Source organism: Manis javanica, chromosome 4 (genome assembly GCF_040802235.1).
Source record: "Manis javanica isolate MJ-LG chromosome 4, MJ_LKY, whole genome shotgun sequence".
NCBI lineage: Eukaryota > Metazoa > Chordata > Mammalia > Pholidota > Manidae > Manis > Manis javanica.
Window position 1 is genome coordinate 11153713 of NC_133159.1, and position 18169 is coordinate 11171881.

The 18169-nt window shown below is 49.2% G+C and overlaps 1 protein-coding gene and 1 long non-coding RNA gene across 8 annotated transcripts in view; one reads left to right on the top strand and one right to left on the bottom strand.

Annotated features, from left to right (window-relative positions):
• Positions 1-18169, top strand: part of TMEM51 (transmembrane protein 51) — a 46972-nt gene that overhangs the window by 27483 nt on the left and 1320 nt on the right. For 2 of the 5 annotated variants that reach the window (XM_017667086.3, XM_017667085.3), the window contains 3 exons: positions 11817-11891; positions 15109-15202; positions 15787-16309. In XM_017667086.3, the coding sequence (XP_017522575.2) occupies positions 15969-16309 (341 nt within the window). In that variant the 5' untranslated portion in view covers positions 11817-11891; positions 15109-15202; positions 15787-15968. The remainder of the gene's footprint in view (positions 1-11816; positions 11892-15108; positions 15203-15786; positions 16310-18169) is intronic. The other 3 variants (XM_036999588.2, XM_017667089.3, XM_017667090.3) reach the window with 2 other exon arrangements.
• The window catches only part of LOC140848822 (uncharacterized), a 40697-nt gene continuing 22692 nt past the window's right edge, over positions 165-18169 (bottom strand). For 2 of the 3 annotated variants that reach the window (XR_012130002.1, XR_012130000.1), the window contains exons 3-4: positions 4868-4993; positions 165-4303 (exon numbers count right to left, since the gene is read on the bottom strand). This is a non-coding gene — a long non-coding RNA (uncharacterized lncRNA). Of the gene's footprint in view, positions 4763-4867; positions 4994-18169 lie in introns of all 3 variants that reach the window. The other variant, XR_012130001.1, reaches the window with a different exon arrangement.

Sequence of the window (18169 nt, forward strand, 5' to 3'; positions counted from 1 at the left end):
ACCCTGGCTGACCTCACCCCCACTGGCTGCCTTTGCTTCAGTGATTCCATCCGATGCCGGAATGTGTGGATTTACGGTTCCTCAGCTGATCTGCAATGTCATGCCTTGCAGGGCACGTCAAAGGCCAGACCTCACAGATACTTAATAAGCTCCTGTGCCATCTGGGCCCCCTGTGGGGCAGAGACAGTATGGCATAGCTTCTGGCCTGAGGGTCCTGGGGACATACTGGAGCACCCACGGACCAGGGAACCGTGGCACCTGCCGCGCGGCTTCCAGATGGATGACTGGGTTGAATCTGGACAGTGACGGTTATGGGCCTGTGGTCTCTGGCTGGTTACCGCCCTCTGCCACCTCCTCTCTCTTACAGGGAGGACAAGGGTCAGCCAGGGAGCCTTTGGATAATTACAAAGATGATGTGTAAACGTGCCCAGCTTAGGCCTGGGCCCAGGAAGGGCTCTGAACAGGGGACTGAATGGCAGCGCTCCCCACTGTGCAGTGGCAGCTGAGAGAGGCCCAGAGCCCTAGGACACAGGACAGGGCTGCAGGCAGCCCGTGAGAGCTCAGGTGGTGGAGAGGCGCAGGGCCAGCACTCAGCCCTGACGCTGGGCTGCTTAGCAGGCTACTTAAGGCACTGGCATTCGTCTCTCCCCCTGAGGAGTCTGGGACAGCCCAAAGCCCCTTCCGTGTCTCTGCCATCAGCAAACCCCTGCTTCTGACATTGGACAGAGGGGCGTGCAGCTCATGGAAGCAGTGTGTAGACGTTTAAGAAACTCCTTCCTTCAAAGTGTGGCTGGGGCACAGGTGAGAGGCAGGATTTTAGAGGGTCTGTGGACTCAGACTATCTGGTGGTTCACGGCCTCATTCTGCTACTTAATAATGTAAGACTGGGTAGGTTACCTAACCTCTCTGGGCCTGAGCATCGGCCCCTGTGGCATGAGAATGATGGCAGCAGCTTCTTCAGGAAGATTAAATGAGCAAATCCAGGCTCCAGCTAAGCAGCCGATGCATGTTAGCTATGCTTATGATTTAAAGTGGCCTTTGAAAATGAAAGGCCCTCCTGTAAAATGTGTAGTCGGCCCACTTGTGTCTGACGCACTGTGTCCAGCCTGTATCTGTGGTCTGTATCCAAGCAGCCTGGGGCTCCAGGAGCCAGGCTGTTAGGTACCAAACGGGATTCTTCCCTGGGGGTCAGTCGCTGGAAAGCCAGTGAATCTGACACAGTACAGGATTGTACCTAGGGCCCTTATGGTAGGCTGGGCGATGAAATTATTAATGAATAACAATACACTCCCCAAAGATGCCCAGAACCTGTGATTACCTTACCTTATATGGCAAAAGGTCTTTGAGACTTACATTATCCAGATGAGCATGATGCGGTCACAAGAGTCCCTATAAAAGTCTTCATAAGTCCACATAAGAGGGAGGCAGGAGGGCCAGTCAGAGGAGACAGGAAGACGGAAGCAGAGGCTGGGAGGAAACACGCAGAAGACGGAGGCAGGGGCCAGGGGCCAAGGAATGCAGCAGGCCCCAGAAGCTGGAGGAGGCAAAGAAATGGATTCTCTCCTGAACCTTCCAGAAGGAATGCAGCCCTGCTGACACCTTAATTTCAAACTCCTGGCCTCCAGAACCCTAAGAGAATGAATCTGTGTTGCTTTAAGCCACTGAGTTTACGGCAGAGCGCCACGGCAGCCACAGGGGACGGACCACGGGTGCTCGGCAGGTCATCACCTGGACTGACCTGGAGACGATGCAGCCGCTGGTCCAGAGCACCCCACCTGGCCCGGGAACCCCTGCCGGGTGTTAGGCCAGCCCCTTCCCCCTCGGGCCTCCAGGTTCCTGTGTAGAACGTCTGAAATGTGGATGCGTTTTTCACCAGCCATTGCTTCTCTGAGAAGGACTCTGGGGATTCCCACAGAGCAGCCTGTCCTTTCACTGTGGGGGTTCTTGAATTAGGGCCCTCACAGGTGCCCGGGGAGCACACCTCGCTCCTTGCCTGGTCCGCAGCCGCACGTGACACTGGCTGCGGGCTGCCCTCCTCACCGCTGCTGCCTGAGTGGAGAGCTGGCTGCCCTTGAGGCAGCAGACTCCATACAGGCGCTTCTGGGCGGGGATAAACCTGCTAGCAGCTGCTCAGGGCCACAGCCTAACTGGGGTTTATCATTTCACACACCCTCGGGCCTCCACAACTCCCAGCGCTCCCCACACACATGATAACAGCCTCTAGCTCTCTGCCTGCTCTGGGCTAGCCCTGGGCAGGCTATAGCCCTGGGTCCTCGGGATCTTCCTTTTACAGATGAGGAAACTGAGGCTCACAGAGGGGAAGTGCCTTGCCAGAATTAAAGAAAGGTTGGAAAAACTCCAAAATCCACTTATTTTCCATGATACCACTATGTCATGCTACTCATTCAATGCACCAACATATATTAAGCTTTTCCTGCATGGGCTGGGCCTTTTCAAGGACTGAGAGAAAGCAGTGGATCAGACAGACAGAAGTCCCCACCTCAGGAGCTCATATTCCAGAGCACCCCATCCAATAAACAGAATGAAAGCGCCATGTCTCATTTTAAATTGCCCAGTAACCACGTTTTAAAAAAGTACAAAGAAACAGACAAAATTAAATTTAATAATATACTTTATTGAGCTCAGTATATCTGAAATATATCATTTCAACATGGCATTCATTAAAAATGTTAATGAGCTATTCTTTTTGTCCTGCTGAGAAGTCTTTGAAATCTGGTATGGCTCTTAGGCTTTTATACCACATCTCAGTGCAGACAAGCTCATTAGCCACGTGTGGCTAATGTCTGTTGTACTGGGCACTGCAGCTCCTGAATACAGGGAGACAGTCTGGCCAGCCAGCCAGCCACCTGGGTGGGATTGCTGTTACACCCCCCAGGGGCGTTGAGCCGCCATCCGTCAGTTCCTACCACATCCAGTTTGGGATTACAGTGGTCACACTTGGCTCTGTGGCTTCCGGTGGCTGGGTTGTTGGGAACGAGGGAGCCACCATTTCTCTGTGGGGCAGAGGTGCTGGGCATCAGTGCAGGGGGTTGGGATAATCCAGCTCTTAATTGGTACCACACCATCATTTATTTTTGTTACTGTTTTATTCCCTTTTTCTCCCTTCCTCCACTGCATTTTTCCTTTCCTCACAGGGGCAGCCATCCCAGGGGTATGGGATACCCTGATTGGCCTGACCCCTAGGGCACCTGCAACCCCTGGGGCCAGAGTTAGGCTTGAACACCTGGACTGAGAGTGGGGAGGCCCTGGCAAGGGAAAACAGGGTGCTGTTCTACAAGGAGTGGGCACATTGGCTGGGCAGGTGATACAGCTTCTCCAGGGCCCTTGACTCCGGCAATTGCTCCTCCCTGTGTGCACCTCCTCCTGGAGCCCCCGGACTCTCTCTGCCTGAGGACCCCCTGGAGCTTCTTTGCCCACGCTGCCCTCCTTCCCCACGTCTGGCTCAGGCCCTCTCAGAAAGTCCGGGCTGAATCCCACACCTCTCATTCCTGAGAAGACTGCATCTTGACCAGCACCCCATCGATGAGCACTTTCTTGGGGTGTTACCCCTTTGGGAAGGTACCTTTACCGCCATATCACAGGTGAGGAAACAGTCTCTGGGGAGTAAGGAGCAGCCAGTGAAGCCGAGGCACTGAGGCTAGTACCAGAGTCCTCGCCTTGAATCGCCGTAGACCCCATGTCCTGATCCACATGTGCCTCCATCACCAAGGCCCTCCTGGCTCTGAGACTTTGCACCTTGACCTCGCAGAGCTGCGTCTGCCCACAGGCAGCCTTGCAGGCTGAGCTCCCCCCAGTGTCACCCTCTCAGCCTTCCCCTCCCCTTCCACGTCTCACCCCTTGTTCTACTATGTGGGGTCCTTCACTGACCTCCCCTCATCTCTCCATAGCCCAGTGGGAACAAGAGGTTACCCTCTTTGTGAGTTCCCCTCTGGGTCTATTGCTACGTATCCAATTACTACAAATTTAGTGGCATGAGATTATTCACATTTATTATTTCATGGTTTTCGTGGGTGAAGAGTCTGAACACAGCTTAGCCAGGTCCTCTGCAAGGCTGTGGTCAAGGTGTGGACCCGCGACGGGTTTTCACCTGGAGGCTTGAGTGGGAAGGGTCCACTTCCAAGATGACGTGGTTGATGACAGGGTTCAATTCCTTACAATTGGAGGACAAAAGGCCCGTTGTCTTGCTGGCTGTCATTGAGAGGCTCCCTCAGGTCCTTGCCACGTGGGTCTTAAAGTCAGCAAGCGAAAGAAGACTTCTCTGCAAGGCAGGCCTTCCAGTTTTCTGTAATACAATCTCACATAGTCACATGTACCATATTTTTTGGCTGGAAGCAAGTGACAGGTCCCTCCCGGACTGAGGCGGAGGAGTCACAGGAGGGCATGGACGCTGGGAGGTGGGGACGCTGGGAGGTGGGGACCCTGGGGCCACCTCAAGGGTCTGCCCATCACACCCACTCTCTGGTTATCTTTTCTTAATGACAAGGTGGGGAAATAGGGCCGGAGACCTGCTCTGTGGCTTTGGGAAAAACATCAGTCCTCATCTGTAAAATGGGGCAGTCCCACCTGGCTCTTGGAGTTCTTGTGATGATTAAATAAGCTCATACAGGTAAAGCTTTTAGCACTGCCCGTGGCATAGTTGTTAGTCTTATGAATAATAACAAATTCACTGTTATTATTCACCACCCTTCTTCCCAAGAAAAGCAGGCTAGGGAGGCAGCACCACCTTCTCTTCTTTCTCTCCCTTTAGGAAAAGTAGAAGAAAAGATCAGGAGGTGAGCAGTGCTTGGAGGTGAGCTGTGACCTACTGGTGACACCTCACTGCAGCCAAGTCCCAATCGCCACTTACAGGTCCGAATGGCAGAGAGGAAGTGCCACCGAGGTGTGCCCTCTGAGGCCCCCAAGGAATGTGTTTGCACCTCAGGAATGTCATGAGGCTTTTCTGTAGGTGATGAGGTTCCTCGTTATCCCACAGCTGCAAAGAAAGCAAAGGAGTCTTTTTTCAGTTCCTAGGATTTGTACAAACCTGGGCGGTGAGTGTGAGTCAGGGACAGGCTGGGGGATTGCAAACGCCATCCCTCTCTGCTGTGCTGTGTCTTGGCACTTACTGTGTGCCCAGCACTGAACACATAACGGGCATGAAACATTTACTCCTCGACCCCGTGAGGTCGATGCTGTCTGTCTAATCACTGGACAGGAGGGGATTTCATTCCAGCCTGGACTGGACTGAGCAGGGACTGAGCCTTGACTTCTCTGTGCAGTGGGGTTAAAGTAGCACTTCCCTCGTGGGCTACTGGGAGCAGGCAGGGAGATGGTGGGAAGCGTTAGATGTTGGGGGTTGTGAGCACTCCGTCAAGGGTGGTTCTCATTTAACTTCTCAGTGTGAAAGAGGCGCCAAGCCCCGCAAAGCAAGCCCCCTCCGTGGGCTGTTAGGCACCTCCCCCTCTCCTGTGGGCTGCCCCTTTTTAACCTCAATTCCAGTTTTATGATTAAACGTCCCAGCGTCAATTATTTACAGTATGTGCAGATGAGATGAGTATCAGGGTTGCAGGGGGCTGAGTGACTCACATGGAGGCCAGTCGGTTTTTATGGAGGGGAAATAACACACACAAAAAAACAAGGAATTCTGCAGACTGAGATCAGCCTAGGGAGGGCTTCCAGCAGCCAGGGCGCGGGGAAGGGGTTCTCTGTGAGTCAGGGGGGACTGAGAGGCAGTGGGTGGTAGAGCATGCGAGCCCTGGAGTCAGACATAACCTAGTTTGAATCTTTGCTGTGTCCTTCACTGTGTGACTTTGAGTAGGTATCTTTACATCTCTGAATTTCAGTTTCTTCATCTGTGAAAAAATGGAGATTATTCTAGAAACTTTTTCATTAGGGTTCTTGGGGAATTTAAATGGGACAATAAGTAATAAATTGAAAGTATATTAAATAAATAGTAGTAAAAATAAATCATTGATAAACATGTAAAATAAGATGCACTGAATTGTATAAATAGAACTAATAATCATCATCATAAATGCATGGAAAGCACCCAGCACAGTGCCTGGCAGTTGGTAAACACTTAGGAGAATATGCACTGTCATTGCTACAATTCTAAAAAGTAAGAGATGGAAAAAAAAATTGGGTGTGATTTTATAAAAATCAGAAGCAGGAAGAGACCGGGGACTCAAGAAAGCAGCTCGGCTACAGTGCCTCCAGAATCTCAAGGAGAAAGAGAAGAGAGGTGAGAAAGGGTGGGACAAGCTCAGCCGATTTCCAAAAGGGCGCTTGGCAGAAGCTTTGGGAACCACTTCCATGGAGGAAGCCTTGCTGTGGCTAAAAAAGAAAATGTCCAGATATGGGCAGGATAAACTTTCTCCGAGTGTGTCCTAATCTCCAGAAGTGGGGCCAGTCTGATACAGGCCTGGGAACAGGGAGGGCTCTGCTTCTGCAGGACCCAGCGGCCCAGGTCTGCCTGTCTCCTCTACATACTGCCGGTTTTGATTTAAAACCCCTCATGTTAAGGACCACATACAGTAAACGTCTACCTTGTTTTGTCCCAAGGGTGTAGCAAATGTAGTTTGAGCCGCCAGGAAAGCAGGGCGCCTGCGGATACAGCGTGACAATGCCTGCCTTTTATTGGTTTTTATCCCCACAAAGTTAGAACAAGTGCAGACGTGGCTCACTAGGGAAATGGTGGGTAAAGATGTAAACCCAGTATAAGACCCGGCCACACAATGAATGGGTGCAAAACTCACCAAGGGATTGGTTTGACCAGGATTAAGGAACTAGGCCCAATTAAACCATGTGTTGGGTAAGGGACAGTCTGAGTGTTGGCAGGTGCCTAGAAACGTGTGCAAAGAATGCTGCCTGTGTGCTTTCCTGTGGCTGCCAAAAAAAATGCGGTGGCAGAGAAACACACATTTATTCTCTTGTGGTTCTGGAGGTCAGAAGTCTGAAGTCACTTTCATGGGCTGAAGTCAACAGGTTGGCAGAGCCAGTTCCTTCCTTCCGGAGGCTCGGGAGATTCTGGTTCCCAGCCTTTTCCGGGTCTAGAGGCCCCCTGCATTTGTTGGCTGGTGGCCGCTCCCTTAATCGCTCCAGACTCCCACTTCTATCAGCACATCTCCTTCATCCTCCTTCGGCTTTTTTGCCTCCCTCTTGTAAGGACACTTATCTTTGGACTCACCTGGGTAATCGCGGCTGATCTCCCTAGCTCAAGATCTTTAACTTAATAACATCTGAAAAATCCTCTTTGCCATATAAAGTAATAGTCACAAATTCCAGAGTTTAGGATCTGCGTATCTTCGGGGCCACCATTCAGCCTCCCACATGCCTCACCCCAAAGAAACACAGGGTGGTGAGAAGCAAACAGCCCTGAGCTGGACCCCAGGGTCTTCGGTGCCCCCAGCTTGAATGACCTTGCACTGACGAGAAGCAGCAAAGTAGGGTGGGCTGCAGCCTCTCCCCCCACCTGCCCCCGATCCTGCCACCTCCATGGATGGCTCTCCAGGTCTCAGGAAGGTCAGCCGTGACATCTCACTTGAACTTCCTCCTCGTGCCCAGTGGGTGGCCTCAGTGCCAGACACCTGTGAAGGATTCTGCCCTGCCTTGGTTTTAGTCAGTCAAGCTTGGCTGACAGGCTGGTTTTCTGTTGCCCAGTGGATGAGGAAGGTCTGAACAAGGAGACTTTGTGCACAGGGCCACCACTTACAAGCTGTGAGACCTGGGGCAAGTTTCTCAACCTCTCTGTGCCTCAGCATATTCAGTGATAACATGGACAGAGGTGGAGATAGCAGTACCTCCTCACGTGGTGTTCGGGCAGTATAAATGTGCCGACCGGCGCAAGGCACTTAGGGTGAGCCCAGCACGCAATCAGCGGAGGAAAAAGTAGCAACTATTTCATTGCCGACTGTGTGCTGGGGCCAGGTGGGTGGTCAGCCCCTGTGCTCAACATTGCTTGCCAGAGTGGAGGCCACTGGTGGCTCACCCCCAGAGCTTGGAAAAGGATCAAGGGGTCAGACTGGCTTTGAGTTGACAGGAGCTCTGGCTGCTGCCCTGCACCTCACGGGCACCAGACTCTATCCAGGGAGAGAAACACACAGAGATGTCACATTTCCCAAGAACGACTGAATGTGGCTGGAGACCTTGTGATTGGGTCTTCATACCAGCCTTGTTATTAGGCTCACGTGCCAGCCGCTTGCTTAGAGAAAGATGCTGTGTCAAGCTCCCAGAGAAAAGAGATCTATGTCATTGACTTGTTCCTTCTGTTTATGGCTCCTGGAGTCTTCAGAAAGAATTTGTCTTTAATTTTGCCAGCACTTAAATGGATTAGCAAGGAGACTGGAGATATCAGGTCTTACAAAATTCACTTACAAGGGGTTAAAAGTACAACTTTTAGAATCAGACATACCTTACCCTTGCCTAGTACTAGCCGTGTGACCTTGGGCAAGTTACTTTACCTCTCTGGATCTCAGTGTCCTTATCTGTAAAATGGAACTAATAACTGTTATAAGATTATGCACAGAAGGAGCTCAGCCAAAGGCCTGGCACAGAGTCAGCACACAACACATCTTACCTGCTGTCAACTTGCCATCCATAAGAAAGAATCACCTGTCTACCTGCTGGACTGTAAAAGTTTGTCTCACACACATCTGTGTGTCCCCCAAAGCCCCTAATATACAATAGGGACCTAAAGGTTGCCAGAATCAAATTCTTTAAAAAGTCATTCATTTTTTTTTTTTTTTAATGCATGCCTGTCATCCCTCATGCCTTTGTGATGAAATATCTCCAAGAATAAACGGTGTCTCCAATACTCAGTTCTGGCCTGTGTGTCCCATCCAGGGAGTGGCCCACAGGGACTTGGCCTTGGGGGAGCTTGTATGGTACAGTGTAAGGGATAGGAGATGGGCTTCAAAGTCAGCCAGATTTGAGTGTGAATCTTGACTCTGCTGCTTACAGCTGTGTGACCCCAGGGCAAATTACTAACGTCTCTGAGACTCAGACATAGTGGGCCTAATCATCCCTTGAAGGGTGCCTGTGAGGACTGGATGCACGCTGCTGATTTCATTATTGCTACAGCTGGTACTTCTATTACTATTAGTACTCTGCCTTGCGGGTTCCTTAACATCCTTCTTTTTCTTTTCCCGTCAGCTCTCTCTGGCTCAGGCCGCCCTCCTTCCCTCTCCTCTGCCTCTATGACCCACTTGCTTGGTGCTTTCCAGTTTTCCTGAGAGCTCAGTCTACAAAAGCCTATTCAAAAAGAACAGGCACCTGACACCCTTTGACCTTGGTTCATGGGGAGGTGGCCTGAAACCCCCCAGGCAGGACAGGAGCAGCAGCGGTGACTCAGAACCTTTCTTCCCACCCCCACCCCACCCCACTGCCTGGGACTGGAACTTGGTGACAAAAAGGACCGTGGGCTGAAACCTGGCCGAGAGGGCCCCACTGAATTCTTCCTTTGTGACGGGAATGTGGCACGGCCTGCTCCCTGCCAGTGGAGCCGGGGATCCCTTTCCCAGTTATGCAGCTTGGCAGGAAGAGGTTGGGGCGCAGGGAGAATGGTCAAGCAGCCTCTTTGTCTCAGGGGCTGTTCATGCTGCCAGGCACCTCTGACTGCCGAGATCTCCTCCCCCTAAAGCCAGCTGGGCTGGACGCTTCTGGAAAGGCACCTTCCAGGGCCACGGGGCAGAGGTCTGGCCACGTGAGGGTCTGGATCAGATCGCTGGTTTCTAAACTGTGTTCCATAGAATTACTGGGATTCAGCTGGAAGCGGGCGAGGAAAGGCTTGACCGTCAACCCTTGGAACCCTGTGCTCTGCTTCAGCCAGAGCAGCGCTGCTCTCTACTGATGAATTTACTTAAATCATCGCCTTTGTATTACATTCACAGAGACGCCAATTCAGGTGTGGACAGTGATGACCCCACTTGGGTCTCGGCCAGGTGGAGCACTTTGTCAGGCAGAGCTGTGACTACCTCCCCCCAGGGAAATCCCTGTTGGCTCTGGTTGGCCAAAGATGTGCATGGGGAGCAAAGATGGCTGCTCAGGTGGAGGACAGAGGCTCAGGGCTCACATATCCCTGCCAGCTTCTGCCTTAGGAATGCCAGGGATCAGCTGAAACCTCCACCCCCACCAGGGAATATTGGAAGAGTCACCTTTTCGGGTCAGAATGGAAATCACATTTAATCTGGGCACCGTTCCCATGTCACTGGCAAATCATTTGCATGCAGATATAAGATGTGGTATAGGTTCTCCTGAAAGCTAACTAATCCTTTCCCCCTCAGCATCCACCTTGGACTAGGAAGTTCCCCTAATTGATGTAAGACATTGGTTAACCTTTTAAACTTGCCAGATACTCATTCATTCATTCTGCAGATAGTTACTGAGCACCTGTTGGGTTCCCAACACACAGGGCTGGGTCCTGGCATACAAAGATGAGCAAGGGAGACGAGAGGTTTCCTTCAGGGAGTTTACACTCCAGCTGGGGAGACAAGGAACCAACGAGAAAACAGACCAAGACTGTTATAGTTATAATGTCATCCGTCCATGGGAAGAAATGTCATCAAGGAACCAAGTATGGGGCTTGAGAATAGCTGGGTGGGGGGGAGGGGGGCTTGTTTTACAGGGAGTGTCAAGGAAATCCTCACTGAGAAGGTGGCATCAGAGCTAAGAGACAGAAGAGGTAAAGAAGTAGCCACACAAAAGAGACAGAAGGAAGAGTGTTCTAGGCAGCTGGAAGCACCAAGTACAAAGGCCCTGTGGCAAGAAGTGTTTAGTGTGACTGAGAACAGAACAGAAGCCATTGAGGGTTAGTGAACCGAGAGAGGGGGTTGTTTCTGAGGTGGGAGCCCAGGTCCAGTATGGTGAGACTGGAAGGTCATGGCAAAGGAGTTTGGATTTTATGCTAAGAGTAATGGAAAGACATAGATGGGTTTTTAGAAATTCCTATTACAAAATATTTCAGCCAATCAAAAGAGTACATACCTCAGATACATGTGAAGTTCAAGGAGTACAAGAAGCAGTGAACCCCCGTGTGCCTTCACCATTCCCCTCCCCAGCACCACTGCTCACTCCTCCAGGAAGGTAGCTGTTACCCTGAATTTCGGTTTATGATCTTTGCCTTTCTTCCTAAATTATTTGGTTTTGCCTGGTTGAACTTTATATAAATGGAATCCTGTTGTGTGTATTCTTCTGCAGTTTGCGTTTCGGTCAATCTCCGGTTTGTTGCAATGACCCCCGTGGGCAAGCGTAGCTGCAGTTTGTTCCTCGTCACTGTCCGTCCTAGTCCACCGGATAATGCTGTCATGGCTTATCCCTTCTCCTGGGCCGTGACTTGATTCAATTTCCTAACATTAGACAAATGCAACTTGATTGTGATGTGTTATCTTCTTTTTTTTTTTTTAACATTTGTCAGGTTCCATTGGCTGACATTTTGTTGAGGGCTCTTGTTTCTGTGCAGGCGGATCAGACAGGACAGTTTCGAACAAGGACAATTTCTTGCCTTGTAGGTTATATACTCTCCTCATAAAATGACCCTGGGAGAGTATTTCCTCCTCTTTTTCCTCTGGAGCACGTGTATAAGAGGGATAAAACCATGGAAGGGTTTGGTACATGTAGCCGTCACATTGTTCATCCTTCTGCAACCCCACTTTTTTGGTACAGAGTCTTGGGTTCTTCTGGTCCAACTAAGCTTACAAGTTGTCCTACCCCAACCTCTGTCCTTCTCCCAGGAAAGACAAACAAAACACACGCCTCCGTCATGAGCTCAAACTGAAGTGCTCACAGCTAGCTTAGAAAGCTGTGTTTCTGGTTGTTTACAGGTGAGTCCTTACCTCAAGATGTTAGCATGAAGAGTTGTTTTCAGGCCTGCCCTGTGCCCCTCCAGGTTTCAACAGGTACGTGCCTCTCTTAAACTGTTAACCATCTGTTTTGAAAACCCAGACACAAGATCACTCACTTATCCTTTAGGACTGCCTTCAACACGAGCTGTATTAGGTCCAACTCCAGTGTCCAGAAGTGAGTCTGGCCGAGCTGGGACCCCAGGTTGCCCACCAGGATTGCTTTGTTTTGGGGACATGTTGGAAACTATGTGATCTAAGTCCTGTAAGCACAAAATTAGCTTCTTTCCATATTTTTGAAAGGGAAAGAACACTATACTAAATATAACGTGGGTCAACAAGCCAGAAACAAGATAAATAGCCGCCAGCTGCACCTCGGGGAGCTGGGTGTCCATATCCCCTGGTGAACCCATCCAGACCCTGGTCTCCAGAGAGAGGGTGAAATCAGCAAACAATTTTAAGCCACCATTGGACACATCACCCTGCCTTGAACCCAAAAAACCAAAAACCTTTCCTTTTTTTATTCTAAAAGTGAAATCTGCACATTTCTATGTTTTCCATTAAAAACACAGTCTATGGAATTCTTACTCTAATAAAAGTCTTAAGTAACAAAAAGAAAGAAGAGAAAAATCATTCTAATCCCACCACACAGAGAAAATAACTCTAAATATCTTTGTATGTATAATTTGAACATTTTGAAATTTAATATAATACATTAGAGTTCCTCAACCTTTTTTTTCCCCCAGTAGCATCCCCTAAGGAGTCTTTTCAGACCTTTTTTACAATCCCACCGCCCCCCACCCCATGAAATTTTAATACCACAGATACACTGTGTATCTGTTTATTACCTTGGAGGGCCACAAACCACTGTAATATCTAAGATTATTTTACACCATCCCCAAGAACCATTTTTTGGCCCTGTGGGTGATGTGACCCCACTGAGAATGAAGGCTTTAAATACTATTATATAACTAACCTCTCTATAAGGACTCATAGACCTATATACTGGTGTTATATGTACATTTACTTGTTTACTTATCATAACTCCCTGTGAGGTGAGTACTAGAGAGCTTTTATCTCCATTTTCCAACTGTGGAAATGGAGGCACAGAGAAGTTATGTAACCCGCCTAAGGTCACACAGGTGGGAAAGCACCAAGTAAAGATCTGTGCCCAGGCAGCCTGGCTCTGAAGTTCACACTTAACGACGAAGCTAAGTCGCCTTGTAACAACACATTCGGATCGTAAAAAATTCAAAATGCAGAGATAAGAGTAAAAGGTACACTTTCCAAGCCCTGTCCACCCCCAGAAGCAATTGCTGGTTCAAGTTTGAAATCTGCCCCTTGTCTGAGATTATTATATATATTTGTATAGGTGAAAATATATTGTCTCATTTTTATTTTAATATTTAAGTAGGATCATCCAGTCTTTTTTTCCTACATATTCACACACACATCTGTGTACAGAATTTTTTAAAGGTAGAATCACACTGAACATACTGTTTCTTAAACCTTTTTTTGACTTTAAAATGAATCATTAGCTGCTTTGAGACCATAATTTAATAAGTACGTGTACCATATTTTATTTAACCAGATCCAGATCATTGGCTATTCAAGTAATTTCTTGTTTCTCATTCCACAAAACTATTCTGTATATCCTTGCCTTGTAACGATTCTTAAAAGTTGAAATTACAGAGCCAATGGGTATAAACATGTTTGAAACTTCTGATCCATAAATGCCAACATATGCCATCCAGAAAAACTGTATGAAATTGCTCATCTTAACACCCTCACCCACACTGGGTATTATCTCCTGTTTTCAATCATTGACAATTTAACAGGCCCAAAATGTGTGAATCCTAACATTTTCATTTCTGCCTGTACCTCTCATCTGGGACCTGTTTTAGTCGTGTGACAACATAAGACAAAGCCTGCGTTGAGATGTAAGGAGAGCAGGAAGGAGGGAGGTTAAAGGGGCCCCAGTCACTGGTTCAGGTGAACTCACCAGCAGCCTCCCTACAGGCCTACCTGTCATGCTCCAGGCAGGTGCCCAGTAAGTGGCTTATCATCTCCTGCTTCCAGCACAGTCCTGGGGCTCCATCTCTCCACCACCTTCTCCTCCACCTCTGGCCTAGTCTCAGACCCATTTGGCAGAACCAGTGCATTTCTAGGGCTGCCAAACCCCTCATCTGTCCCTTCATTGGCCAGGAGTGAAATGTAAGAAACAAATACCCTTGTATGTACAGTAGCCTGTTCCCAGCTGGTCCACTGCAACTTTCTGCAGTGGGGTCCCTGTTCAGTTCCCTGTATGGATACACGTACTTATTCACACACCACCATGCACACATATACATGCTCGTACACACCTGTGCATATGTGCACACACACACACACAGTACAGTGCCTTCCGGGTACTGACCCTATGAGGAGCAGTAGGACCCTTCTCCATCAGAGACTTTGCAGATTCTTTCCAGCTTGGGCTGGGACACCTGGCTGCCCTAATTCCACAGTTCCAGCCGTTCCTTCCTACTTTATTGTTACTCCTCATAGATGGTTTTCCTGCTTCCCTGGAAGCCCCACTCACCCCTAACTTGCTCACCGGTGTTTCTCCAGGGCCAACCACCACCTAGCAGATGCACAATAAGTATTTGTCAAGTCAAAAAAAGAAGGAACAGACTTCAAGGCGATGAAGGATGTTATCCCACATATTTTTAGAGTATTTTTTAACAAAGTGGCCAGTTTCATATTGAGCTCATTGTTTGATGAGAAAATATCTCTGCAGCATCAGATTTCAAACGGCCTGGTTAGCCGTCCTTTTGGAAAGATCGGAAAGAATGCAGAATTGAAAACAGGACATTGCCCATCTAAACACTACAGAGTTTTATTGCTCTGCAAAGGTTGCTGTCCCAGGAGCAATGTATTGCGGATTGGTTAGCATTGTTTGTGGGTCCTCCTGGCCCTGGAAAGTGTTCTGAGTTACCTACCTTCAGTGACTTGGTTCTCTGGCTTACTCTCCCAGCCAGCAAATGGTTCTGGTATCCCAGGATAGATGACTGCTCCCTTCAGCATAAGGTGCCTGCGCTGCTTCATGCGTAGAGGGTTTCTTGTCCAGCTGGGCACAGCAGCTAAGATGAGGAATGTGCAGGCTTCTGCCCCTTTAAAAAAAGCAGAACCCCATGTGGCTAAAGAGAAGCTTGTCTTGCAGGGTGGCTTCATGTGGCCTCTGTTCATTTCATTCAGTTGATTGAGCAGTTTTTGAGTCCCCACTATGTTGCAGGTGCAGAGATGAAGATGTGGTCTGGGAAGAGAGAGACTTGCCACAGTAGTCGATGGAGCCTGTGGAAGCACATGGAAAGGACAGCTGAGCTGGGGTGATCAGGGAACCGTGGAAATGCTGGAAGGGGCGGGGTGTGAGGGGGGAGATGAGTGGGAGTTGCAGCCACAAGCATGATTCTAAGGAGCCTGGATTTTCTGCTTTGGGAAATGGGGAGCCATTGAGGGTGGTGACCAGAAGCAGTAGGCTGTCTGGACTGGACCATATCATTGGCTGGTGCCTGTCACCGAGGCAGTTCTGCTCAAACTATTGATCATGGCTTAGACCTGCCATCATTCACACCCCTTGCCATACCTGGTAAGAGTTGAGATTTTACTGCAGTTCATTAAATTCCACAAAATGTTTTAATGACCTGGAGCGCTGACCTTGCTGGCCTCCTGCAGGGAAAGGTCTGGCTTTTCCTTTTCGGGTGGGTGCAGGCAGATCAGCCTGCCTTCTCTTCTGCAGGCTCACAGAAGGAGCTCGAGCACGTAAGACATCTGGAATGCATTGAAGGCGAGGCCCAGCCAGAGCCTGCGCTCAGTCCTGCTTCTGAACTCCGTCAGGAGTGCAGGCGCTGCGCTCACAGAAGCGTCTGGAGTCGGAACTGATTTGCCTGTCTCCGTTCTGCTTTCTTTTCAGACCTCTCAGCCGTCTGCATGGGACGCCTCACACTTGCTAGAAGCCGCCCCTGGAGAGGTCAGCTGCTGTTCTGCGAGTGTGGCACTAGGGGTTTTGTTCAGCGCGTATAATTTTCTGCTACTACTGCCTGTTTATTTCTGTTCTTTCTTTGAGCCCGGCCTTGCCCTGAGCCCACGGGCACGATGGCCCAGTCCAAGGCCAACGGCTCACACTATGCACTGACGGCCATCGGCCTGGGGATGCTGGTCCTCGGGATCATCATGGCCATGTGGAACCTGGTACCCGGGTTCAGCACCGCTGAAAAGCCAACGGCTCAGGGGAACAACAAGACGGAGACAGGCAGCGGCATTCTCAAGAGCAAGACCTTCTCTGTGGCCTACGTGCTGGTTGGGGCTGGGGCAATGCTGCTTTTGCTGTCCATCTGCCTGAGCATCCGGGACAAGAGGAAGCAGCGGCGGGGTGAGGAGATGGCAAACATCCAGGGTCAGCATGGGGCCGAGCCTCATGCCCAGGAGGAAGACAGGTGAGGACCGGCCGACCCGCCCGCCACCGGGGTGCACACACGCACACACTCACAGCATCCAGTGATGGGATTATTTCAGTCCAACAGGCTTCACCTGCCCCTTTCTCCCATGAAGGCTCTACAAAACAGTTTATAATTTTACAAATGACTATATACTTTTATTCCAGAGTTTCCCAAATAATGCAGTAGGGATGGATTACAGGTGTAACAAGATTTTGACACCCCCAGGGAAGCTGCCTGGGGCAGCCCGAGCCCCCAGGCGGGCTGGTTGTCCATTCACCGCAGCACATTGTGCGTATATGCTTTGAGCGGAACAGGTTGGGTAGCGGTGTCCTACTTGATCAAACATGCAAATTTAAGAGATACAGGGCAAGTTGGGGAATGTGTGATAAAGGTTGCCATCCCTCTTACAAAAAGAGCCCTTACACCTGAATGTGAGATGGACCACCAGCAGGAGACTGGGCACTGGGATACAAGCAAGCATTTCACAGATGTTCAGATAATACGTGTTCAACCTCATTAGTCAGGAAATGCAAACAAAACGAGGAATCATCATTCCTTGCTGCTGATGTTCACCAAGATTGACAGCCCCTGGTGTTGGAGGGCAGTGGGGAAATGGGTTGCTGATGAGTGTTCATCAGCATAACCTTTCCAAAGGGGGATTTCACAAGAGGCAGTATTAAAGATATGTGTCCTGTTGATCCTGTTCCTAAGAGCCTATCCTTGGGAGACAGTCACACAAGTGCTAAAGGAATTTCTACCCATGTTAATCACAGCATTGCTTAGAATTGCAGAGACTGAGAAACAGCCCGAATAGCCACCATTTGAGCTTAACTCTGACACCCATTCACTGGCATTCTGTGCAGCCATTGCTGATCTATTTTTTGCTAATGTGGCACCTTGTCCACCACCTTGAGGAAAGGCAGTTATAACACAGCCTCTTTGGTTAAGGTCCTGATCACATCAGATGTGGCTGTGGGATTGGAGATGGAAAGGTACACAGCAGACTGTTAGTGGTTATCTCCAGGTGGAAGGACTTGAGATATTTTTGTTTTCCTTGCTAGATTTTTCTGTATTGTTCTCATCTCCTAAAAGTCTGTCTAATCTTTATAGCAGGAAGGGAGCTGTTTTTATTTTGCAAAAATGAAACCCATTTCCTGAAAATAAAAGATAATGTGTGCATATTCTAGAAAACTGAGAAAATATAGAAAAGAAGAAGGCAAAATCAGTCACCCATAACTGCCCACCCTAGCCATAAGCACACACAGGTTCATTCCCAAAGGGGACGGAGAGGAATGCCTGGACAGTGAGGTTTCTGATACTGGCCATTATCACCCACAGGTAAGTGTAGGGAGGGTCCTAGAAAATGGCTCTTGGCATTACTCCCTATAAATGTATGAAAAATGCCCTTTTTGGGTTTGTCTCTCTATTATCAAATGAGAGGAAGGCTAAGAACCTGACCTGTCCATTGAGTCTTATCGTGAACTTGGAAGATAAAATTACAGGACAACTTGAAATACATTTTATACTCAGACATTCCTTCTCTACCTGAGGACAACCATTTTACTTCATATTGGCATGCACATTTATGCTGCCTTTGACCAGAGGACCCGGGTGGGCACTGGAATTGCCCACCTACATGAGGTTAAGTGTGAGGTTAAGGCCAGGGTGCGGTGGGGATTAACACCCAGATAACACAGAATAGTAACTGAGACTATGGCATCCAATTCCTGCCCTCCTGCTTCCTAAGGTATACCCAGTCATGGAACCTCCATATATCAGATTGGCATCCATAAAATGGGTATGCAGTTGTACCCGACTCAGAGTGTTGTTAGGAAGATGGAATTGGTCCATATGTGT